This window comes from Anolis sagrei, chromosome 2, assembly GCF_037176765.1.
Source record: "Anolis sagrei isolate rAnoSag1 chromosome 2, rAnoSag1.mat, whole genome shotgun sequence".
In the NCBI taxonomy this organism is placed as follows: Eukaryota; Metazoa; Chordata; class Lepidosauria; order Squamata; family Dactyloidae; genus Anolis; species Anolis sagrei.
The window spans coordinates 93825986-93852614 of record NC_090022.1 but is presented as its reverse complement, the minus strand read 5'-3'; the positions used below and the strand labels follow the sequence as shown (position 1 = coordinate 93852614).

General features: G+C 41.8%; 1 protein-coding gene across 3 annotated transcripts in view; it reads left to right on the top strand.

Annotated features, from left to right (window-relative positions):
* Positions 1-1150: 1150 nt before the first annotated feature.
* RAPGEF6 (Rap guanine nucleotide exchange factor 6) overlaps positions 1151-26629 on the top strand; it is a 200153-nt gene continuing 174674 nt past the window's right edge. For all 3 annotated transcript variants that reach the window (XM_067463697.1, XM_067463698.1, XM_067463696.1), the window contains exon 1: positions 1151-1240. In XM_067463697.1, coding sequence (XP_067319798.1) covers positions 1166-1240 — 75 coding nt within the window. In that variant the 5' untranslated portion in view covers positions 1151-1165. The remainder of the gene's footprint in view (positions 1241-26629) is intronic.

The window sequence follows — 26629 nt, the reverse complement described above, 5'->3', positions numbered from 1 at the left end:
TGGAGCAATAGTGGTCTCGTTCGAGAGGCGGGAGTATAAAGTTTTGTCCTGACACAGTTCAGTCGCCATCATGCATTGGAACAGTGAGGAGCATGCTTTTGCCATTGAGGCCTACTTTTCGAGTGGATTTGGAGTGGCCGGCCCGCTCTCCAGATTTGGCCCCTTGTGATTTTTTTTCCATGGGGTTTTTTGAAATCCCATGTTTATGTGAACTGTCCAAGGACCCTACAAGATTTGTATACCAACATCCAGGAAGAAATTGCCAACATGACGCCTGCTATGCTGGCAAGAGTCATGATAAATGCCAGAAATCAGTTTACTCAGTGTATGGAGAATGGGGGACGTCACCTACCTAATTTGATCTTCAAAACAACGTAAAACAAAACTTTAGGTATGCACCATTATAAAAAAAAAAATTCTGATTCATAAAATGGGTTTTATTAAGTTTTGAAAAATGGAAGTTATGCCGCCTCACCCTGTAGTAACCAGTTCTCTTTGAGACATTCACAGATAGCATATGAATGAAACAGCTCTGTCCTCTTTTCTTCTGTCCTTACTACCTTTCCCTTACTATTGGACTACTCAGAGCTTTGATATGACATTTCTTTGATCCTAAGGAAATGTTTTCCAAATGTGTTAGAAACGATCAACAACTTTTTTTGCTTTAGCGTGTGCCATTTCTTCTGGAAGCTAAGAGAACTGATGATTACTTTTCAGTATTAAATACACTACATGGCTGATCAACCCTTTAATAACATTTGAGGCATCATGGCCCACATGGTGCCATTGTTATCCATCCATGAAGTAGCTGGAGTGCACTTTATCTGCTGGCTACATTTTGTCATTTGAAGATCTCCATAAAAACATGCTGCGACATAATCACATCGCTCAGCATGAACAATGATACACCAGCTGTTGGGTTAGGAATTCCCAGCTTATTTTTGATGTGGGCACATTTTACCACATTATTCACAATGTAATAGGTAGATTGTAAAGAATTTATGCATATCTGTTTTTTTTTCTTTCAGAATGTGATCAGAGCTGAAGGCACTCTCTGTAAATCATTGCACATTTTTCAGAAGATCATGAATCATCCTGCTGGCCCCTATTCAGTGAGTCATGGGGACCTCCTTGAACTTCCTGTCTCAAGGTCCCCTGCAACCGGATGAGATCTTCCAATGTCATTTCCCAGGCACCCCACTGCAAAAACTCTTTGGCTGAGGTGCTGCAAGCTGAAAAGGTAGTTTTTTTGGGGGGGGGGTGTCACATTTGACCATTAAGAACCATGAATAGCAGTTATGAGATTATATATCCAGTTTACAGACTCATAAAATACTCAACAGGACGCCAGTCAGTTTAAAAAAAAACAAAACAAATTGAGATGTTGTTGAATCATTATTAACTCGGAGATAGAAACTGGGCAGCACAGAATACAATTTTTAAAACATGAGCCTTGGAGGCCAGCAATATTAAGCACCTAGTGAATAGCAAAGAGGGGCAACTTAACCCTTTTCCTTCCAGCTGTTTTGAAAATGAAAATTGCTCCACAAGGCAAGGTAAAAGAATATGTATAGCTGTATCTTCTGCTTTTCAAGAGAAAAAACAATGCCTGTGTGTGGTTGTGGTGGGATAAAAATGGCCAAAGAGCCACTCCTTTCCCAACGTTGGCCCCTACTCATCTAAAGCTGTTTTTAGTTTTGCTGTTTTCGATGAGATCAAATAGGTGTGATCCAGTGCCTCCTGCAGTTGAAGTCTTGCAAAGCCCAGGGTTTATGAGCATTCCAGACTCTTTAAATAGCAAAAGAATATGCCGTAGCAGACTACAATCCTGACAGAAAAAATAAACCCTTGGCTTTAACATTGGAGTCATGTTACTCCTCTTTTTTGTGCTTCAAACTGATAAAAGTGAGAAGACTTGTTTGTCCTATAAAATATGCACGAGACGTGGGCGAAAGCTGAGGGGAAGGAAGCAGAACAAACAGAAACAGGAGCAGCTCTTTTGGCTGGAGAACAGCCTTCTTATTATTTTTATTAGAACGAGTTACTTCTGAATATATATGAGGTTTTGTGTGGATCTGGCTTGTATGGGTGGAGCACCAAACATGCCTTTGATAGCTTGCATCAGAATATGAATCACTCAGTCACATGACCTCTTCCTCCCCATGCTTGGTTTACCCCTCCCCTCACTTGCACTTTTCCTGCTCTGCTAAACGTGTGGAAATGACTGTATCAAATACACTCATGGTGTTGCGTAGGCACTCCTGAAGTGCTGCTACTTGTCATTTAAGGGCAACCTTGCAAGCCAGGGTCTGTTTACTAGAACTTATAAACTGCTCCATTTAACATCAAGAGACTTATCTCTTTGCAAATACATCCAATAATCCTCTCTGTCTTAGAATCAGTGTGGTTTGAGCCTTGGACTATGATTCTGGAGACCAGGGTTTGAAATTCAGCTCAACCATGGGATCCTACTGCGTGACCTTAGACAAGTCACACTTTCTCAGCCTCAGGGGAAGGCAAAGGCAAATCCCCTATATACAAATCTAGCCAAAGCCCAGTGATAGAGTCACCTTCGGGTCATCACAGCCCATTAATTGGGAGGACTGCAATTCCAGACACAGTTTGCTCAGTGGAACTAACTTCTGAATAGATAGCATATGCTATCATCTGGGGTGAAAATATTTCATTTTGCCCAGTTCATGGTCTTCAGACCAAAACTTTAATCCAAGTTACCTTGGCAGGATTACAAAAACTGCCTTGATGAAGGTAATCTTTAGCTTTGGTAATGTTGGGAATGGGAATGCTGACTGGGGGATTCTGGGAGCTGCAGTCTAGTAAAGCAGGTTTCAGTGTGGATATTAGAGAGGTCTGAAATACTCCAAAGAAAGAACAAAGTGTGACTCATAGTTTGATGATGACAGTGTTCCTCATCTTTTATTTTGCCGTTTGCTTCTCAGTCACAATTATAGTTACACCACCTCAACTTCCCTCCAACACAGCCATCTAACCACATTAGCTTCCGATATGTGATGATCCCATTTGTCACAGTCTAACGCTGGAGCCAGACAGGAGCAGAGTGCTCCACAAATGTATTCCTGCTCATTCTCAGTATGGGTTTATATGGGAAATAAATGAAATATATAGGACCATCATATTTTCAAAAGAAGAAAGTTCAGAATTCAGAGACTTGTAGATGGTATTTATCACAGTGTTTCTCAACCTGGGGGTCAGGACCCCTGGGGGGGGGTCACGAGGGGAGTGTCAGAGGTGTTGTTAAAACCATCAGAAAACACAGTATTTTCTGATAGTCATGGGGGTTCTGTGGGGGAAGTTTGGCCCAATCCTATCGTTGATGGGGTTCAGAATGCTCTTTGATTGTAGGTGAACTATAAATCCCAGCAACTACAACTCCCAAATGTCAAGGTCTATTTTCCCCAAAATCCATCCCTGTTCACATTTGGGTATATTGAGTATTCATGTCAACTTAGGTCCAGATCCATCATTGTTTGAGTCCACAGTGCTCTCTGGATGTAGGTGAATTACAACTCCAAAACCCAAGGTCAATGCCCACCAACCCTTCCAGTATTTTTTGTTGATCATGGGAGTTCTGTGTGCCAAGTTTGGTTCAATTCCATAGTTGGAGTTCAGAATGCTCTTCGATTGTAGGTGAACTATAAATCCCAGCAACTACAACTCCCAAATTACAAAATCAATCCTCCCTCAATCCCATCAGTACTCAAATTGGGGTTTATTGGGTATTTGTGCCAAATTTGGTCCCGGGAATGAAAAAAAAAATCCTGTATATCAGGTATTTCCATTACGATTCACAACCGTAGCAAAATACAGTTATGAAGTAACAAGGAAAATAATTTTATGGTTGGGGGTGACCACAACATGAGGAACTGTATTAATAAGGGGTTGTGGCATTAGGAAGGTCGAGAACCACTGACCTATCAGAAACAGCAAGCATGTTTAAATACTGCTTTGCATTGTCCTTCCCTGCCGCTGCTTCTATTTTGCATTAACCATCCTTTTGATTTACTGACTTTCAGCAATGAATAAGAGAGGTAGACTTTGTTTGCTCTAGTGCTTGCTTGCCTTATCCAAAAGAAACAGTATAAAAGCAAGAATTCAAAAGGCCCTCGCTTTCTTCTCCTTCTTTCGCTGCAACCTTGAACATATTTTCACTTAAAAGTGCACTAATCATATACTTTCAAGTTTCAGCACAGGATGCAGAAAATACTTTTTTAGCAGATGAGTAATCCTCCACTCTCCTTGGTTTTCCCTCAGTATGGATCACCAAAATGGAGAAAGCCCTTTTAGAATTGGGCTGCCTTTCCCAATGTATGTTTCGCTTTTTCAGATCAAGCTTCCAGGCCCCAAACTGCAAAGATGAGTCTCCTTGGGGCTGAACTTGGCTTGATGCTTCATTTATGATGCTGTTTAACTTTCTGCATGGGATACCTGATTTCTTGGACAAAGCAGACATTCCATGGAAGTGATACCCATGTTATTCTGTTAACATTGTGATTGTGCTTTTCCTGCATAGCAGGGGGTTGGACTAGATGGTATCTTCCAATTCTATGATTCTAAGAATCAGAACCATTTGATTTGGCTTGCCACTGCTTTACAGAGTATACAAACAAGTGAATATTGAGTCATATGGGAATCACATTTCCATGCAGACATCTCCATCAGAATGCCAGAATTCACTGGTATATCTGTGAAATTACAAAATGTTCTGTAGACTTGTTAACATGCAACATATTTTGGACATTCATTCTAATAGGCTGTAGCCCCAGTATCAAATGATAGACTCTCTATTCCAACTGCTGCTCCTGTGGCCACTAAGATAGAGAAAAGTTCAGTCCCACCATCCAGTGGCTGGAGGGAAGTCCATATTCTAACCTCAACCAGCCTCCATGAGAAAGATGAACAGCAGCTTCTGCTGGTATTAATACTCTTTGTATTACGCTTGGTATGCCTGAGGGCAGGAAATGTCAAATTTATTATTTGTACAATGTTCTGGGAACCTTTTGGGGTGTGCTTACAAACAAACAAACCAATATTGTTCCACCCAGTTTGTTTGCTCCACCCAAAAGTGGGTTGCATCCCTAGAAAATGTAAACGAGAGAATGTGTAGGAGGCTTGTCTTGCATAATTGGGTGAAAATAATGGACAACATCATAGCTATGACCTATTGCTTCACATCAATCAAAAGAGGGTCTTGTTGTATACATCATTTGCAGGACCAGAACTATAATATCTGAAAACCTATAATACAAGCTACAGCAGCCATCAGCCACATGTGTATTTTTAGAACGGAAAATAATAAGATTGTATATTCACGCTGAAAAGTAATTTACTTTGTCATGCTCCAGCTACCATGTGATTATCCAGGATGTTTCGGCACCTCAGGACTGGAACGCAGCCTCACAAATACAGGAATCTTTGAAAACTCCCCGGGGTTCAGATTTTAATAGCCTTACTGTTCCTCATCATATCCACATGCTGATACTAGTTCCTGGCAAAGTAATTCTCCACTTAATTCCATTGCCCCAGCTATAGCTCCAAGAAATGAAATAGAGTGATGTAGAAATTACAAGACAGAGTAACGATTTCACATGAGAACAAGAGGAAAACAAGGACAAATCCTTCGTCTCTTTTAAGACCCTGAAAAGGGGAGTTCTGTTTAGCCAAGGACAGAGGCCTCTGGTTTTTAAATTGCCACATACCTGAAATTTGTTCTAATCTGTAGAAAGTGCAAGGGTTAAGAACATACCAACACAGACTGAAGTCTTTTACTCCAAAATTAGAAACAGGACTGGCCCTACCACATAGCAGAGTGATACTCACATACTGGTGAGCAGTGGTGAGGTGCTGGAGAACAGAGCTACTGCACTTGGATAGGGGCATCATCAAATCCTTTGCCTCGGGTATCTCAATATTTAGGTCCAAGAACAATTAGAAATTTATTTCAAATATGCTACATACTGAGTCGACTGCACTTCTTTCCAGTCAATTGGTCAAAAGATTTTGTTATGATCTATAATGCCTCTGAAGCCGGACAATGTAAGCTCATTTCTGAGGGTAAATAAATATAAACAGAGATGGAAAATAGTTGCAGCACTTGCAGGTGGCATGAAATAGGTATGCACATTAAAGCATAATACATATAGTAGCTATGAGGACCCAGTCTCAAACATGCACAGAGCAGCAGTTATTTGTTGTATTTTTGTTGTATATGGAATGTGAATGGATCGAAAGTAATTATAAGAGATATAAAATACAAGTTACTGGTCAATCTGTTGCCTGCAGCCATCACTCAGGGGTATCTTAAGTAGTGTGGTAACTATGTTAGCTTCCATATAAATTCCTCCAAATCCCCATTTCCTGCAGGCAATTGTACAACATAGCTTTCTCCACAACTTCCTGCTGCTGGTGCCATGCACACCAACATTACTGCTGATTTGTTAAGAGAGCAGTAAAGGTGCTGTTACAGAGCCAGAATGCGCATAGTGGCTTGAACATTGGACTATAGATCTGGAGACCAGGATTCAAATCCCCACTTGGCGAATTAAACCCGCAGGATGACAATGGTCAAGTCACACTCTCCCAGTTTCAAAGGAAGGTAATGGAAAACTGTCTCTGAACAAAACATGCCAAGAAAACCCTGTGATTAGTTTGCCTTAGGGTTGTAATAAGTTGGAAATGACTTGAAGACACACAGCAACAAGGGTTCTGTTGCTGCCACTGGATTCTCTGCTGCCCCCTGCGGCTGAAAGAAGGTGGCACACTCTGCGCTTGGACCTCTATGTACAAAAACCGGGGCGTTCTGACAGCTGCTCCTAGAATATCAACCAGTGAATGCAAAACTCAGCACACACTCTCTGTATTCTGTATCATGTGATCATTTCCCAGTATTGACATGAGAGGTCTTGGAAGAAGCAACATTCACACAAACAGCAATTCAAGAGGCCTGGCTGTGTGTCACTAATTAGGAGAAAGAGAAAGGGTATTCGAAGGGAAAGCAAACTAAGGAGGCTTGTACAATACTTCTTGCAAACTCCTGGTATGACTTGGGAAAGGAATTTTTAAAAAGGAAGTTTTTAAAAATCTGGTCTTTCTCTCATCTCACTTAATTCTAAGAGACCTGCGCTGAAAGCGCAGTTTGAATGCAAACCTAAAGGAGGGAAGGCACTGTGAAAACTGATCTTGGTTCTTGCTTTCATGTGAATCAGTCTGTAGCAGATTACGACACTAGCACGGGAGTGTCTGTTAAGCACATCTATCTATTCACAAATGATAACAAAGACTGGAGACAGGAGCTTTCATTAACGTGCCCCAGCTTTTTTATATTTCTTTTATGATCTTATAATTATCTGCCTAATTTTGCCAGCTTTCTAATGGACCAGCAGAGCTTTCTGTAGATACTGGGTTGCTGTAGGTATTTCTGTTTAGTGTCCTCCCATGCTCCCTTCCTACCTCTTCTGACTCTTGCAAAACTGTTTCTGCTAAAACTGCAGTTTTCTGAATGACTCCGCCTATATCATGCTCTAAAACTTAATCATATGAAAAAGGTTAGCGGTGCAAGAGTCCTTGCACACTATGCATACTTTCTTATTTGTATAGCAAATAATAAAACTGTTTATTCATATCCTGATGCTGTTTTAATACTTGGCTGTGATCACATTCCGAGCATTATATAGGTTTCAGGATAAACTTTCTGTTTGTTCGTTTTCCACTTTTAAACCTGAATTTGATTTGTTTTCTACAGCAAGATTCTTGGGAAACTCCCAGTGTCCCTGTTTGGATCTGGCTCCACAGACATGACACCCCAACAAGTGAACTAAACTGTAAGAAGTTATTCTAACTCAGGTAGAAGATGTCAAAAGACTGACAAAGAGAGAGGAAAAACAAATATGTCACCCTTCAGTCTTCTAACTAATTTGGTCCAATTCAAAGAAAATTTGTCTCCAAGAGCTGGAAGACATAACAATTGAATTGATGTGTGTATTAAGGAAGCTGCCTAACCATTGGGTCAGCCCAATACTGACAACACTGACTGTTAGCAGCTGTCCAGGGTTTCAGAGAGGAATCTTTACCAGCTTAACCTGGAGCTACCAGTGATTGAATCTTGGGCTCCTTTCATGTAAACATGTCCTCTATCACTGAGCTGGGTTTTTCCAAGCCTGTTTTAAGAAATCTTTGCCATCCATTCAAATAGTATTTAATATACTATTGTTTTAATTTATACTCAAAACATTCAGTTATAATCAGGGATGTCTTGATAAATGCTGAAGTGCAAGATCCGACCAGGAGAATGTTTCTAGCAACAGTATGACAGAGAATCCAAAAATACAAGTAAAATTATTGCTGTGGAAGCCCATTGTCCCCCCAGCTACTGCAAGAATTACAGCTAAACTAAGAGGGAACAATGGAGCCCATGGGGAGATGGTGGCAGCAGATGATGTTATTGTCTCTGCTCATCAAATTTCCTGGAGCTTTGACTCCTAGAGAGATCTGGCTCCATTACACACAGGTGTTAAATTAAGTTATAGTGTAAGAACTGGCAAAACCACCTCTGAGTATTCCTTGGCTAAGAAAGCCCTATAAAATTCATGGAGTCACCATAAGCTTACAGGTGACCCGAAGAAGCCTATCATAGAATAAGTTTATTGTCAATGTACATTGTACAATGAAATTAAATACTTTCCCCAGCACACATCACAAAACAATACACCCACTCCTCTGCACTCCAGCCACCACCGCACAGCCCCCAATGCCACATCAATGCGAAAATATGAATTTCAATAGAGTTACAAATCTAGGATAAAAGCTATTTCTCAGTCTGTTTGTCCTTGTCTTTGTCACACTGTGCCATTTGCCACATGGTAATAATTTTAAAAAATGCTGGGTGAGATGGCTCCTTAAGAATGCCCTGAGAGTTCTTAAGGCTGCGGGACTTATAAAGTTCTTACAAAGAGGGGAGAAAACAACCAATTATTCTCTATGCAGTAGTGGTGACCCTTTGAGTAGCCTTCCTATCTGCCGCTGTGCAGTTACCAAACCATGTGCAGTAGGTAAGAACACTCTCTATAGCACAGTGGTAGAAAGTCACCAGCAGTTTTTCATATAGTTAGTTCCTTAAAAGTCTCAAGTAGTACAGTCTCTGCTGGGCCCTCTCAACTAACAATGCTGTGTGAGTGCCCCAGGCCAGATCCTCCTTAACAGTGACACCCAGGAACTTAAAATTGGCCGGCCACACATTCCACTTGGTACCCATTTATGACCAGGGGCCAGATTTCTGGTCTCTTCTTTCTGTAGTCCACTATGAGCTCCTTGGACTTATTGATGTTAAGTAACAGATTATTCTCACTGCACAAGAGCAGCTGATCCACCTCATCTCTATAGGCAGACTCCTCCCCTTCAGAGATAAACCCCACTACTGTTGTATCATCCACAAATCTGGTAATGATATTGCTATGATGAATGGGGGTACATTCATATGTGTACAAAGTATAAAGCAGAGAACTCAACATACAGCCCTGTGGTGTCCCAGTGTTGAGAGTGAGAGCCGAAGAGGCATAATTACTGAATCTGTCTGGGAACGTCCAGACACGAAGTCCATAATCCAGGAACAGATTGAATATGACAATTCCAGGCCCCTTCCACGCAGCTAAATAAAATCCACAATGAACTAGATTATATGTGGATTCAGATAACCCAGTTCAAAGCAGATATTGTGGATTATCTGCCTTGATTTTCTGGGTTACATGCCTGTGTGGAAGGACCCCCAAATACATAAGTTTAGACACCAGTCTATGTGGGAGGATTGTGTTGAACGTGGAACAAAAACAGCTCCTCTGTCATTCCTGGTGGGCCAGAGCAGTGTAGAGTGTGATGGCTATGGCATCCTCTGTGGATCTGTTGGCCCTATAATGCAAACTGATGTGGAAGGCAAGAAATGATATGTCTGCAGACCAGTATTTCAAGGCACTTCATGATGATGGAAGTGAGTGCCACTGGTCTGTAGTCCTGAAAATTATCAGTAGGGACTTTTTTGGTAACAGAACAATGATGGAGACCTTTAAACAAGATGGAATAATAGGCTGAGATAAAGACCGATTAAAAATCACAGTAAAAATATGCAGACACATACCAAAAGTAACATAGAGAAAAGACAACTGCACACACACACACACACACAGACTATTTCACTTATCCTAAAACTACCACATAAAAACTTAAAATGGCATTTCATGAATTAACCACTCCTTCCCCCAAGTATAATATGAATATTACCTGAAAACTATTCCCAGGCAAATCCTTGAAAGATTAGACAAAACTGGAGGGCTAGCAAATTTCAGGAGGCAATAAAATAATTTAAAATGGACCTGATAAGATAGAAAATAAACTAAAACAAATAAAATGAAAATACAGTAGACATTAGTGAAGAATCTTATGATTGCAGGTTGATCGCAATTGGACCATGGGTTGCTGTGAGTTTTCCAGGCTATATGGCCATGTTTCAGAAGCATTCTCTACTGATGTTTCACCCACATCTATGGCAGGCATCCTCAGAGATTTTGAGGTCTGTTGGAAACTAGGAAAGTGAGGTTTTTGAGGTCTGTTGGAAACTAGGCAAGTGACTTTGATTCAGTGATGTAAACAAGTCTACGTGTAATCTTAGGCTGCATGAACAGTGGGACTTGGGTAGTCCTATAGATTGTGCTCAACTGCTATACCTAGCAGTCCCCACCATTGGCTATGTGGCCTAGGTATGTTAGGACTTGCACACAGATCAGGTGGTTGTTGGTGCTGGCTTTTCTCTTCCAGTTACCTTTTGTCATACAAACCACAAGTCAGGGAACAGTGCAGAGAGAAGGACCTGCAGCGGTGGTGGATGGCAAGATAAAATGGAGAGAGAAGCATTTGTGTTCTGTGCCTGACTGTGTTTTTCCATAAAGTATGGAAGATTACAAATACATGCCTGCCTCCTGAGCAGTGCAAGCAGAGAATGTGGTATTTGGTGAAGAATTCAGCATTATTAGGAATTTACAGCTCATTTTTAGAACAAGAATTTCTGGCCCTCAGGACTGTGAAGATTAACTCGAAACTTATGTAAGTAAGCAGTAAAAATGAGATGGGAAAGAAAGGGATAAATCAGGATTTTCAGTGATTAAAGGGCTCTTTAGCCTTTCCTGTAACTAACAAAAGCGATGTAATAAAGTGTGTTCATTTGCATAATGAATAAATGGCTATTCTAGAGCCTACGTGGTGTAGTAGTTGAGTGTTAGGCTGACTCTGGGAACCAGGGTTTGAATCCCTTCTCAGCCAGGGGAATCAACTGGATGACCTTGGGCAAGTAACAGTCTCTCAGAGGAAGGTAATATCAACCCCCTTCAAAAAAAAATCTGCCAAGAAAATCCCATGATAATTTCGCCTTAGGGTCACCATAAGTTGAAAACGACTTAAAGGCAAGAAGCAACAACAATCTGAGCTCCAGGACAGATCATCAGCATGTGCTTTTGTCTGGAAAGAAGCCAATATTTGGAACAGAGCCTGTTCACATAAGTGCAGTGTACTGACATGGAGTTGAGGCAGTTTGCTAGTTATCAGTTTGTAGTGTTTCTAAATTTGCCCCTAAGACCTTTGTGCATACCCACCAGATGAAGGGGGCTGTTAACCCCATGTGTGTTAGGGCATTATAGCAGGTTTTAGAAGAGGGTCTGTGGGGATAACCTTGTTTCCCCACCTTCAGGATGCACTCAAGGCTCATTTTCTTATTTTCTTTTTATTCGGCCTTTCTCTCAACATAGGGTCTCAAGGCAGCCAACAGCAACATGGCACAATACAATACACATTAAAAACAACACAAATGCATGTAAATATGAATATAAACATTAAAAAAGAATTACATCTTTGTGTCATAAAACATAAGAATTAAAACACAATAAAATATAATTAAGATTACATTTAAAAGTTAAAATATCCCTGCAAAATCCCACTCACAACATCTCCAATAGCCCGTTCCTCATCATCCCTCAAATCCCCAATTGCAGAGATAAGTTTTCACTTGCCAGAGAAAGGCAAGCAGATATTTGGCTGATGTGGTTTCTCTAGGGAATGGGTTCTGGTGTCTTGGAGCAGCTACTGAAAAGGTCCCCTTCCTTTGTTTTGACCAAAGGCACTTAAGAAGGTGGTGGGGCAGAGTGAAGGCCCTCCTTAGATCATCTTAGTGTTTGAACAGGCCGATAAAGAGAGATACAGTCCTTCAAATAACTGGACCCAAGCTATATAGGCAATATGGTGGATCTGGAAGCCTCTTTTGTAGGCCCCACTCTGCCAAAATTGCAGTACAAAACCTGTTGAAAAATGGCTTAAAAACTTTAAAACTGCAGTCTCTCCCCACCCAGGAAACCATTTTAAGGATAAATTACTTTTCCTTGAGGCTCTCCCCTATTTGACTCCCCGCTTTTCTCTGTGGTCAGAAAAAAGTTCGGCGGACTAGGGTCCCTGGAGAGGTCAAGGCTGCAAGAACAACCTATGGGGTGTCACTCTTTTCCCACCTCCAGCTTATGGCTACCCTGTCTTACTCCTGAAGATTAAGGGAAACTCAGTTTCCTCTCTTCCATTAGAGGATGGTTTGTTTTGTATTTTTTTAATTACTAGAGTAGTCAGCCAAGCTCTTTATGGATCCCAAAGCAATAGGTAAATATTATCCCATTTTAATCAGCAGTCAGAACATGTTTATCAGCACTTAATTGCTTTTACTATTGTTTCAGTCAAACATGGCACAGGGGTAAGAGGGGATCTTCTAGAAATGTTTTGCCTAGAGTTTCAGTCAGCTTTGTAAGCATAGGCAAGAAGGAGCTGCAAGCTAGCTAGCAGAGGAAAGGTGGAATGGGTTTTGTAGGTTGATTTCTGGGTGTGCTCTACATATTTATTCAATAGTTGTAGCTATTTACACATAACACTCTTACTAATTTACATTACATTTATCTCTTCTGAGGAAATGGGGTAGCCAGCAGGCTGTGCTATGGCTGGTAGTTTCACGCCTACTCCTTAAAGTACCCTGGAGTCTTTAATCCAGAGGTTGTTACTGGAGTTTGGCTACCTCCCAGGCAGATTGCTCTTCTCATTACAAGTCACAGCAACACAGAAGGCTGCCTGACAACTCAGGCTATAGGTTCATCATGCCAGTACTGTCAAAGAAGTACTGTACTGTCAGCAATGATTGGTAGCTGTGGCAGCCCAGGATTTCAGACCCTGCTTGGAAATCCCTGACATAATTTTCCAGGACCACATCACATTAGAGAATGAATCCACTTTAAATCTGGTTGCTGCCTCCTGCAGAATTCTGGGATTTATAGTTTAGGGAGGAGCCTTTAACAGCCTCACTAAACTACAAACTCCAGAATTCTGCTGGAGGCAGAAACCAGATTTGAAGTGGATTCATTCTCTAGTGTTATGAAATAGTAGGTACTGACCAGTCTCAATCCCGATTAATTTGAGCCACCCCAAGTCCCTTCGGGGAGATGGTGGCAAAGTACAAATAAACGTATTATTATTAAGGCTGGGTACAATCAGAGTCACACAGTGTATTCAAAAGACACTATGTAGTATTCTTTCTTTCCCTTCTTAAATGATTTGCTGTGGCTTACAGAAATAGAGAAACTGACAACATGACAGGAAAAACAGGAAGGCTACTTTTGGAAGATGGTGACACCCAGATGTGCTCTTACTCTTAAATTAGTTCATTGTATAATGAAGGCATAATTATGGAAGCACCCAGTTTACATGTGAGTAAGATGAAAAGACAGCTTTTGAAATGTGTTTGCATTAGGTTTTTAAACTGTTTCATGATTAAGCAGGATTGTGGAATTACAATCACATTTCAGTCTTCCTACATCATGTTTTCACATTGCCTTTGGAATATGCGAAACACATTTTTAAAACCCACCAGAGTTAGACAAAAGGCTTGGAATCTCTCTCACCCCCACTCCCTTCTTTCCTACTTCTCTGGTGGTCTCCATTACAACATGTGGCTTCAGATACCCAATTCCCTGTCAACTGATAAGGTCTTGTCAGTTTAATTGGTACTTACTTCCGCATGCTAATACAGGTGTACATAACAGCATTTTAGTTCTTAAAAACCCTGGTAACTTATGGTGCCTCCATAAATTTCATAAGGTTTTCTTAAACATTTCTGTGCCTTCTAGTTGCCCGTTGACTTATGGTGACCCCATGAACTTCATAGGGTTTTCTTGAGCAAGGAATACTCAGAGGTGGTTTTGCGAGTTCTTTCATCTGAAGTATAGCCTACAGCCTTTGGTATTTGTTGGCAAGCTTCCATTCAAGTATTACCAGTATTAATAAACTAAACCCTGCTTAGTTTCCAAGATTTGATGAGAACTGGCATAGGTGAACATAAATCATCATCTACAAAACTAACAAGGCCTTGCCTTCATATATGCCTGTCTTACCCAAGAGTATGAAGGAAAATAGTGGAGAAATGCAGAAATAAAGTTTACCCCAGTCTGTCACCAGTACCATCATAACTGTATTATTGAGCAGCATCCAGAAAAGGTGAATGTGTGAGGGTTCAAGTTCCTAACTAGAAAAGGCATATGGTAACATTAAAAGAAGGAGAAATGTAATTTGCAAATATTAATTAAGGTAGAGGAAAACTCCCAAGTGAACATGCATGTCTAATTTTGACTTGAGTATCATGTGACCAAGTGTGGCATAATGATTTGAGTGTTGGACCAAGGTTTGAATCTCCATTGTGTCATGAAACCCACTGGGTGACTTTCACAAGCCACATACGCTTAGCCTTAGCAAACCTCATGATAGGTTTGTCTTAGGGTTACCATAAGTTAAAAATGAAGGCACACAAGAACATTTTGCTTCAAGGGACTCAAACACAGCAGCCACTAGCTGTGTTTGCTTACGGCTGCGGTTCCTCATTCAATTAGGGATATGAATATAAAAGCCCGATTTTGCAAATGTATGCCTCTAGCTAGTTTGGGGCACAGACTGTCTACAAATCAGTTTACCTTATAGGTATACATTATCTTTAAAGCAATCAGCCTTCTAACTAACTGGTTAAGTCATACGAACACCCAATACATACAAATAGGATAATCACCTCTTGCCAGAAAAATAGTTCATTCATTCCCTAAGTGAGCAGCTGCAGTCTACGGTCCCCATTTACTTTCATGTAAATGCAGTCTTTTATGCTGTTAACACTCACTGTATTCACTGGGTAGTCAAACTCCAGAAGCCAGCACATTACAGACCATTCAAAAAGAGTGACAGAGAACATCAACATTTCAAAATAAACTCTCCCTCTATCCTGTATTTCTTTTTAAATGTTGAAGTCTTACTTTCCTTACATAGTTTGGGTTCATTTTTTCAGACTGGAGAACAGGAATGTTCTGCTGATATTCTGAGTACAGTAGAGTCTCGCTGATCCAACATGAACCGCAGAATGCTGGATAAGCGAAAATGTGGGATAATAAGGAGAGATTAAGGAAAAGCCTATTAAACGTCAAATTACGTATTGATTTTACAAATTAAGCACCAAAACATCATGTTTTACAACAAATCAACAGAAAAAGCAGTTCAATACACTGCAGCTTTATGTAGTAATTATTGTATTTATGAATTTAGCACCAAAACATCACAATGTATTGAAACAGCTGTGGATCCGGGTGGGAAGCAGACTGCGTTGGATAATACAGAATGTTGGATTAGCGAAGATTGTACATGTGAGACTCTACTGTATCAATAGAGTTGTGCTTTTAGTTTTCTGAGAAAATCAATGTTTAAAAAAGAAAAGGGAAACAGAGGTTGCCTTTGTACACACTTTTCTCTAATGTTCTCAGAAGGATGTGTAATTTCATTTAATATTATTATGGCAAACTGAGTGTGTGTGTATGTGCCTTCAAGTTGTTTGTCAACTTGCTTGCTCCAAGATCAGATGGGATCTGGTGCATCTGGGGACCAGGGCTAGGGTTCAAATTTTCAAATAGTCACCACATCACATATATCACTTTTGCTCAGTTTATTTCTCCCCTGCCGCCGATTATTGTGCATATAAATTGTGATTCAGTGCAAATTCACATTTGATACCTTGACCTTCTTTCTTTGCAGAATTTTTAATACAATGAAAGCATGAAAACTGAATTCTTATACTCATTTCCCTGGAAGGACGTGTCATTGAGAAGAGATACAGTCTATAAACAATGTGCACATTGTTATGTTTCTTTATTTAACTTCTCTCAAGGTGGGTATGTTGGCCATACTTCTCTAGGTAGGGAATTCTAGAAGCCACTAAGAAGGCCTTCTTATCACATTCCTGTCACAGTTATTTGGCCATGGAAATCTTGGGCAAGTCATATTCTCTCAGTCTCAGAGAAAGGCAAAAGCAAACCACCATCTCAACAAATCTTGCCAGGAAAACTCTGTGGTAGGTTATTATTATTATTATTATTATTATTATTATTATTATTAACTTTATTTGTACCCCGCTAACATCTCCCGTAGGACTCGGTGCAGCTTACAAGGCCAAGGCCTCAATAAACCAACAATACAACAATATACATAAACCATAAAACAAATCAAAACAATTAAAGCAATAACAGTAAACAGTAAAAACAACAGGTTCATCTCAGAGTAGCCATATGTCAGAAATAACTCAGAGGCACCCAATAACAAATGTTGGCACATAAACCTTAACTGGGCAAATACACACTTGGCCACTGATATCTAAACATGAGTCTTCAAAATAAGTTTGACCCCTTCAATGTGCATTTTGACTTACCAAGAAGACTTCCATTTTGTAAGAATTACACTTCAACTTGTTTTCCTTCATACAATTCATTATTGTTATCAGTCACTGTTTTGGAACTAGAATAGCTGCCTTGAATTTAGATGGGCTCTTTGTTTCTCCCAACAACAGATAAAACTCACTCAGAAAAAAAAAGAAATCATTTGTCTGGGAGACCCTATTTATTGGGGGATTAATATATGCATGTCACGGGAGTTCTTTAGGGTGACAAATTCATTAAATTTCTTTTTCAATACTCATTTTATTCTGACGGTTTCAAATTCTGGGAAAGTTCAGCAGAGAAAAAATAAATTAAATGCAAATTCATTTTTAATTAGCTGTTTGTTCACTGATATATCTACATGCAATGATTGTATAGAAAAACAGAGTACTAGACTTGCAAGAATAATCCCTAAACCAGTTGCTCTGTTTAAGGAAAATACGCTGCAGGGTTAGTTGGGAGAGAAGCAGCTAGGATAGTATGGTGGATGAAAAGATGGGTGGTAATGTTTTTGGGATGTCTCCTTCCACACTGCCTACTATAAGGCTATACCTATTCCTGTATTTTGCCATGTGCCGTAGGGAAATGTTGGACTGGACTCAAATCTGTGCTCTTTCATAAAGGTCACTGACTGACCTTCAGTCTAAATGTTCCAGTGTTGTGAATATTTAACTGTATGATCTTACAATTCCATCTCAAAATCCTTGGAGGAAGGGCAGGATACAAATACAAATGAAAAACAATGGTCATTGTGGAAATCAGTGTTTCCATACATATGGATTTCCTTAACAGAGTGATAGCAACTGAAATTATGCTTTTCAGATTTGTCTACTGCTAATCCACAAGATGTTTGTCTACCTCTGGGTTTTCCACCTTTTTGTGGGGGCACATAAAATAGAGCCAGCATGGTGCTGTAGTTTGAGTGTTGGATTGGTATCAGGAGACCAGATTCAAATCTCCATTGCAGAAACCAACTTGGTTACTTTGTGCAAGTCACACTCTCTGAACCACAGAGGTAGACAAGGGCAACCCTCCTTTAAAGAAATTCTGCCAAACCCCATGACAGAGTACAATAAGCTGACTGAATGCACACAGTCCAGTATCAATTGTTAATATGTCAATTTTCAGTATGAGGTTGAGATTAGGGACCTCATTACACTAGAGAATTAATCCACTTTAAATTTGGTTGCTGCCTCCTGCAGAATGCTGGGGTTTGTAGTTTAGGGGGGAGCCTTTAACAGCCTCACTAAACTACAAACTCCAGAATTCTGCAGGAAGCAAAAACTGGATTTAGTGTGATGATGTAGTAAGAAAGCATCTATGTCATCTTGTCAAACTGATAGTGAGTTGAAGAAAGTTGGAGAGAGATGGGATTTTTTGTTTTTGTTTAACTTAACTTCTAAAATCAGCCACTGAGAAAGCTGCAGAACAGATACAGTCAACTGTCAGTTTCCACAGATTCAACAAAAAGTTATAACACTAACCTTGTCCCCCCCCCCCCCCCATTTTATATAAAGGGCACCATTTTACTATACCATTATCTATAGTGAGAATTAAGCACCAGGAGGGGGTCCTGGAAGCAAATTCATACAAATATTAAGAGCCCACTATATATAACAGATTGCACTGAATTAGAGAGTACTAGTTTTAACAACCTACAGTATGTCAAATTCCTACCTGTTTTATACTGACGTACTATCTCCAAATTTAGATATCCATGACCCAAGGTTATGTAGATGTTTGTGCCCTTATCCTGATACAACGTCTTTGATGGACAACAGCACAGGAAGTTATTATAGATTATTTTCCTTGGCTTCCATACAATATCTTAATATTACATGAAAGGACAGCAAATTGTTTCTTGTGATAAATTCTCTACAGATTAATCACCTCTGTGGCAGCTATCCTCTCAGCTAGAAATAGAGGCATATATGGGGTTTTTAGATGATCTCCTCAACCTAAAACTGGCAAAAAAAAGTCAGAGGCAGGATGAAGGTGTGAAGAATGAAAGGCTCTTCTGGAACTATCATACAAACAATTCCTTTCCAGGAGATAAAAGAAAAACAAAGGGCTATTTGAGGCACATATGTAACATAGTTGTGCTGTTCAACACATTTCTGTCTACTTACAGTTGGTGAACATTCCCGAACTTTCAGCAGGCCACCTCATCTGACCACCAATAATGGTAAACAAAGGGGAAACCAGTTGATTCAGCTGCTTCCTGTAAATAGATGTGAGACAAAAGGAATGTGTTGTCACAAAGGGATGATCCCATGGTTCCCTTTCACCACCTTTTCATTTACAATGTAGAAATTTTGTCATTGTAATATTGAAATGCAGCAAGAAGTTGATTTAACAAACAACATTTCCATTCCTTATCTTTATTATTTTCCCCTCTTCTTGTATTTGCTAATAATTTCTGCCACCCATTCATCTTGGTCACATATATCATTATGATCTAGGAAAAATGAATAATGATTCATTTAAGAGAGGAAATTCTTGATGATGTTGTGTTGGATGACCATCGGTGTCTGACTTGCACTACTAAATACTGCAAAGGGGACACGTACAACTGAGTTTAAGTTAAACAAAAAATTGAACTCTCTCTCCAACTTTCCTCAATACATTGTCAGCTTCACAAATGGTATGAATACTTCAAAGTGTCAATTACTTACATATTACTTACTGATGCTGGACTGCGTACGTTACATTTGCTTTCGTACTGCTTACAGTGGTCTGGGCTTAAAATAAACAATACCAGATATCTAGGGCTGAAGTATTTTTAAAACAGTCCTCCATTTAAATCAATCAAACTAAAAGGGAATTACATTAAGACTCGGGAACAATGACTGAATATCAGAAAAGTGGGAAAAAGGAAGATGAGGTAGAAAGAAATGTGAACTGTACACAATATACAGAAATAATCTTTGCACTCAGGTATCTGAGAAAATACAGGTTGAGGTTCATTATCCACAATGCTTGGCATCAGATGTGTTTTGGATTTCAGATTTTTTTTTTTTTGGCTTTTGGGACATCAGAATTTGCATATAGGTATATTAAGAGGTATCTTACAAATGACACCCCAATCTAAACATGAACATTATTTATGTTTCATCAACACCTTCTACACATAGCCTGAAGGTAATTTTATACATATTTTGACAATTTCAGATATCAAAGTATTTTGGGTTTTGGAATTCTGGATCAGGAATGTTCAACCTATTTATCATGAATAATTTTATTTTATCTCCCCAACAATCTTGCAAGACAGACCAGGTTGTGTGCCCAAGAACAGAGAGGGCCATTTTTTCTTTTTCTCTGGAAAATTATGAAAAGATTTCTATTTCAGCACCATACAATTAGATATTCCAGATACAATGACATGGTAATTTTTCATCTGGCGCAAAGATAAATATCTTATGAAATAGGATTTTCCTGTTGTTTATTAAAAAGGGCTTTGTTTTCACATTCATATAGAGCTGATCATGATTTCTGATGTTTTGTGACAATTTAAAGGTTTTATTTAATGCTATTTTTGTGAGCAGAAACTTGCTTCACCAGTTACAAGTGGGTTGTTATTTTTGAAAGACATGTTTATCCTGCAGCAGACTAATAGGGCTACCCAACGGGAAATACATGAGGCTGTAATGAATTGATGCACCTGTACTAATGTATGCATCAGTGAAGATAATCTGAACTTCTGTCTGGTTAGACCAGTGTTTTCCATATACGCCAACAGTTTATTTTAACAACGTCCATGACGGGCTGACGCTTAGGAAATGTGTAGGAAGCACACAATATGGTGTGATCAAACTGCCTTCTGTTAACATTCAATCCCACATTTCTGTATTGTAAGATGTGTATGAACAGTCCAAACGTGAGGATTCCTCTCCTCATTTAATAGACACCTTTACTGAATATGAGTATTAAAAAGAATTTAAATGTCCCTTCCTCTAGAACAGTGGTTCTCAACCATTTTTTGTCCAGGGACCACTTTGACCAGAGACCACTTTGACCAGGGGACCACTTGACCAGGAACCACTTTAACTGGGGACCACTCTTCAACATTAGTACTAAAAGGATTATGAATCAGGTTTTGGTTACTTTTAGATTTGGTATGGTTATTTGGGATGCTGACTCAGAAAATTGCATTGGATAGACCACAACAGCTGTAGTTACAGAACATATGTCATCCAGTAGTCGTCATCTACTTGCCCACAGAAAACCATATTTAATAATCTAGAGCTGATGTGGTAGTAGTAATCGATATTCAGCCTCTCCCCTCCCGACATCCCCATTGCCTTGGCACTATAAGAGGGTTTTGCAAGACCAGTCGCTCTCGTTGCATGGTTTTGAGGCAACAATGTAGTAATGGGCCAGGAAGGGGCAAACTTGGGCCCTCCAGGTGTTTTGGACTTCAACTCCCACAATTCCTAACAGCCTACCTGCGGTTAGGAATTGTGGAAGTTGAAGTCCAAAACGCCTGGAGGGCCCAAGTTTGTCTATGCCTGATGTAGAGGGAAAACTCTCCCTTTGCCACTGTGGGGAAAAATAATTATGCATTGGTGTATACATAAAAATAATGGGGCCTCAGCCCAGGCGATCACATCCACCTCAATTTCCCTCAATTTACTGGCATTTCTAAGGGGGAAAAACTGACCACCTGACTTCTAAACATTGTCTTCTTCCAGAAACCACAAACACTCCCCTTCATTGCTTTCCAAAACATTTTCTTCCTTTGAAACTTGTGGCCTTATGAGGTCTTTTCTTGGACAAAGCTGTGGATGTTTTCTCTCTTCCTCGCCTGAGGAAAGGGAATATAGACCAAAGGTAGTAGAAGTACTTGCAGGGCTTGGTTAGATCTCACAGCAAATGTTTCTATGTTCTACATAATGCATCGTATATTTTTCTTGTTACACAGTGCCCAGTATATTTCCCTCACTGCATAAGGACAGAAGAAATCTTTCTTAGTATTATAAACACAAGCATTTACTTTCCTCTAGACAGCTCTGTTTTATGTCAGCTTAGGCAGGGGCTGCAAGTAGGGAAGGAGAGGTAGGAGCCATGGCACCCCTCTGTAGACTTGGACCCAATGCAAATAATCCCATATTTTTGCACTGATATGGCTCCCCAAAGTCCCCAAAGCAGAACTTCTTAAACTTTTTCCACTCGCGGTCCCCATTTGCTCAAGAAATTATTACATGACTCCAGCATATAGCATAGGTATAAAAATCAAACATTTACTAATAATAAATCAGCATTTGCAAGGCTTGCTAAATAGGCTGAGTTTCCTTTCTGTTACCTACATCTGAAGCATTTTCTGCAGAGTCCATTGTGAACACTGCTCAACAGATTGGTGTAAATATCTAAAACAACTATATTCAAAACATGTTTACTGTTGCCAAATTTTCTGCAATCTATTATAGGACCCCATTTGTGGTTGGAACCCATAGTTTAAGAAGCGGAGCTCTATGCAATATGCAGGCATTTCTGCCAAGTTTTTAGGTTCTTTTGAAAACAGGATGAGATGGGAAGTCACATTTAGATTATTTCAGGATTAATCTTTTCTGGAGCTAAAAGGACTCAGGTGTAGCAAAATACTTATTATCATTGACCGTGATATGTGTGTGTGTGTGTGTAGATATACCTATATATATAAATCTGTTAGGTTGGTTCAACCGGACAGCAAAACTCCACAACCCCCTAACGAAACTTAACCAAAATTCCCATGCCCATAATACAACCCACAAGGTACAAACATATCTACTCAAAATGAAAACCAACACAACAACACACTCACAAAACGGCAAAACAACAAAACTCAAAAAACCCCAACGAAACTTAACCAAAATTCCCATGCCCATTATAAAGGCTCGTCGTGTGGCCAAACAATAATAGCTGGACAGGGGTAAAACAAAACCCACCAACTGTCCCTCCAAAATAAAGAATTTACTGGCGCCTATATAAATGTTATGAGGGAATGTCTCTCTAATTAACTTCCGCTGCCACCATAAATAAATGTACAGAAACACCCTAGCTGTTCAAAATAATAAAAATGCTTTTAAAGATCACCAAGCATTGTGTCCTTTTACTTCTTTAAAGGAAAACAATTGAGGTTGTTTGAAAAAGGGACTATAGCCACAAAAGGCACACTTGACTCAGGCTTTTTGAGTTTTAAAATAAACAAGGAAAGTTTATTGATGAAAATACAGAGGAAAACAAGTGCTGTTTAAAATCTTGGCTGTTACATAGAATTTTTGGTTTGTCTTGCAAGCGTAACGGTTACATGTAATGGCTCTTTCTTTTGTTACAATACAGAGATTTTCTTCTCTTTAAAACCAAGTATACTTGACAGGAACTGAATCTCTGTCAAGATACAGATGTAGCTTAGCTACCCTCAACTGTGGCCTAGCTAACTACAATCCCAGCTATTTTCCCCCTAATAGCTGTTTCCAGTTTGCTACAGCTTACTTCACTGCCAAACCTAAGGCAAACTACCTACTCTTAACTAATCTCAAACACGAACTCCTAAACTATCTTCCTATTCTAATCTCTAACAACAACAGACTCACCGAAAAAGCCCTCTTCTTTCCCTCCAAACCTTGCTAATCTCCACCCCCCTTTCTAAACCAATCCTGGCTGTTCTAATTCTGACTCAGGCCTAGGCCACTCCCCCTCTCTAAAATGGTGATTTTCCCTGGACTAAAATGGCTCCTGCTGCCCTCTGCCAGGCCTTACTAAAGCTGCAACTAACTGGCCTGTCTCTCCTAGGCCCTGCCATCCAGGCTGGAAAGGTAAGGGATCTTTACACCCATAACACAACCCACAAGATACAAACATATCTACTCAAAATGAAAAAAAAACACAACAACACACTCACAAAACGGCAAAACAACAAAACTCCACAACCCCCCAACGAAACTTAACCAAAATTCCCATGCCCATAACACAACCCACAAGGTACAAACATATCTACTCAAAATGAAAAACAACACAACAACACACTCACAAAATGGCAAAACAACAAAACTCAAAAAACCCCAACGAAACTTAACCAAAATTCCCATGCCCATAACACAACCCACAAGGTACAAACATATCTACTCAAAATGAAAAACAACACAACAACACACTCACAAAACGGCAAAACAACTGAGCATGCGCATTGGTGCCCAGCCGCAAGTTCCCTGGCGCGCGCACACAGCCTTCCGGCCAACGTTCCCTCTGCAGAAGTCATGCCCACTCCAAGCCCCGCCGCCCCGCTTCCCGCACACACACACACCCTGCCGCACACACACACACAACCCCACGCTCCATCACTCCCCCCGCCACCGCACACACACACGCAACCCCACGCTCCATCACTCCCCCCGCCGCCGCACACACACACGCAACCCCATGCTCCATCACTCCCCCCGCCGCCACACACACACAACCCCACACTCCATCACTCCCCCTGCCGCCGCACACACACACGCAACCCCACTCCCCCCGCCGCCGCACACACACACGCAACCCCAGGCTCCATCATTCCCCACGCCGCCGCACACACACACGCAACCCCACGCTCCATCACTCCCCCTGCCGCCACACACACACACGCAACCCCACGCTCCATCACTCCCCCCCGCCGCTGCACACACACACGCAACCCCACGCTCCATCACTCCCTCCGCCGCCACACACACGCAACCTCACTCCCCCCGCCGCCTCACACACACACGCAACCCCACGCTCCATCACTCCCCCCGCCGCCGCACACACGCAACCTCACTCCCCCCGCCGCTGGACACACACAAGCAACCCCACGCTCCATCACTCCCCCCGCCGCCGCACACACACACACGCAACCCCACTCCCCCCACCGCCGCACACACACACGCAACCCCAGGCTCCATCATTCCCCCTGCCGCCGCACACACACAAGCAACCCCACGCTACATCACTCCCCCGCTGCCGCACACACACACACGCAACCCCATGCTCCATCACTCCCCCTGCCGCCACACACACACAACCCCACACTCCATCACTCCCCCTGCCGCCGCACACACACACGCAACCCCACTCCCCCCGCCGCCGCACACACACACGCAACCCCAGGCTCCATCATTCCCCACGCTGCCGCACACACACACGCAACCCCATGCTCCATCAATCCCCCTGCCGCCACACACACACACACAACCCCACGCTCCATCACTCCCCCCGCCGCTGCACACACACAAGCAACCCCACGCTACATCACTCCCCCGCTGCCGCACACACACACACGCAACCCCATGCTCCATCACTCCCCCTGCCGCCACACACACACAACCCCACACTCCATCACTCCCCCTGCCGCCGCACACACACACGCAACCCCACTCCCCCCGCCGCCGCACACACACACGCAACCCCAGGCTCCATCATTCCCCACGCTGCCGCACACACACACGCAACCCCATGCTCCATCAATCCCCCTGCCGCCACACACACACACACAACCCCACGCTCCATCACTCCCCCCGCCGCTGCACACACACACGCAACCCCACGCTCCATCACTCCCTCCGCTGCCACACACACGCAACCTCACTCCCCCCGCCGCCTCACACACACACGCAACCCCACGCTCCATCACTCCCCCCGCCGCCGCACACACGCAACCTCACTCCCCCCGCCGCTGGACACACACACGCAACCCCACGCTCCATCACTCCCCCCGCCGCCGCACACACACACACGCAACCCCACTCCCCCCACCGCCGCACACACACACGCAACCCCAGGCTCCATCATTCCCCCTGCCGCCGCACACACATAAGCAACCCCACGCTACATCACTCCCCCGCTGCCGCACACACACACACGCAACCCCATGCTCCATCACTCCCTCCGCCGCCACACACACGCAACCCCACTCCCCCTGCCCCTGCACACACACACGCAGCCCCACGCTCCATCACTCCCTCGCCGCCTCACACACACACGCAACCCCACGCTCCATCACTCCCCCCGCCGCCGCACACACACACGCAACCCCACTCCCCCCGCCGCCGCACACACACACGCAACCCCAGGCTCCATCATTCCCCCCGCCACTGCACACACATAATAGTCCAGATATCTACCTCAACTTTGATAAGTTTTACTATAGGCCACAGCAACGCGTGGCAGGGCACAGCTAGTATATATATATAGAGATAGATAGATAGATAGACTCTTATTTATAGACTGTATTTGGGGGATGTTTATTCCCTTAAAAGTTGTGACTCTTCTCTTCCCCCTTCCTTTGTATTCAGGAGGCTTTTAAAACAGAAGGTTTGTAAGAATGGGCCAAGGGGGTGCTGTATGGCATCAGGAACCGATTTTAACAGGTTTTTATACTTGTTTTTAGTAATTGTAATACTTAATTCTATTTTAATATGTATATTGCATAGGTTTTAAAGCTGTATTTTAAAGGTCATGAGCTGCTTTAAGTTCTAGTCCTGGGAGAAAAGCCAGGAACAAATAAATACAACAATTGTTTCCTTTACTGAGACAGTTGTTCCTCTATTTGGAAATTCAAGAATGATAGTGTTTTTGGTCCAGTCTATGGGACTGACTGGGCTTTCAGGGTGGGGGGGGGGCATATATCGGCTCCAGCTAGGGCAGTGGTTCCCAACCTTTGGACCTCCAGGTCTTTAGGACTTCAGTTCCCACAGTTCCTAACAGCTGGTAAACTGACTGGGATTTCTGGGAGCTGAAGTCCAAAGCACCTGGAGGCCCAAAGGTTAGGAACCACTGAGCTAGAGGGAGACACATAG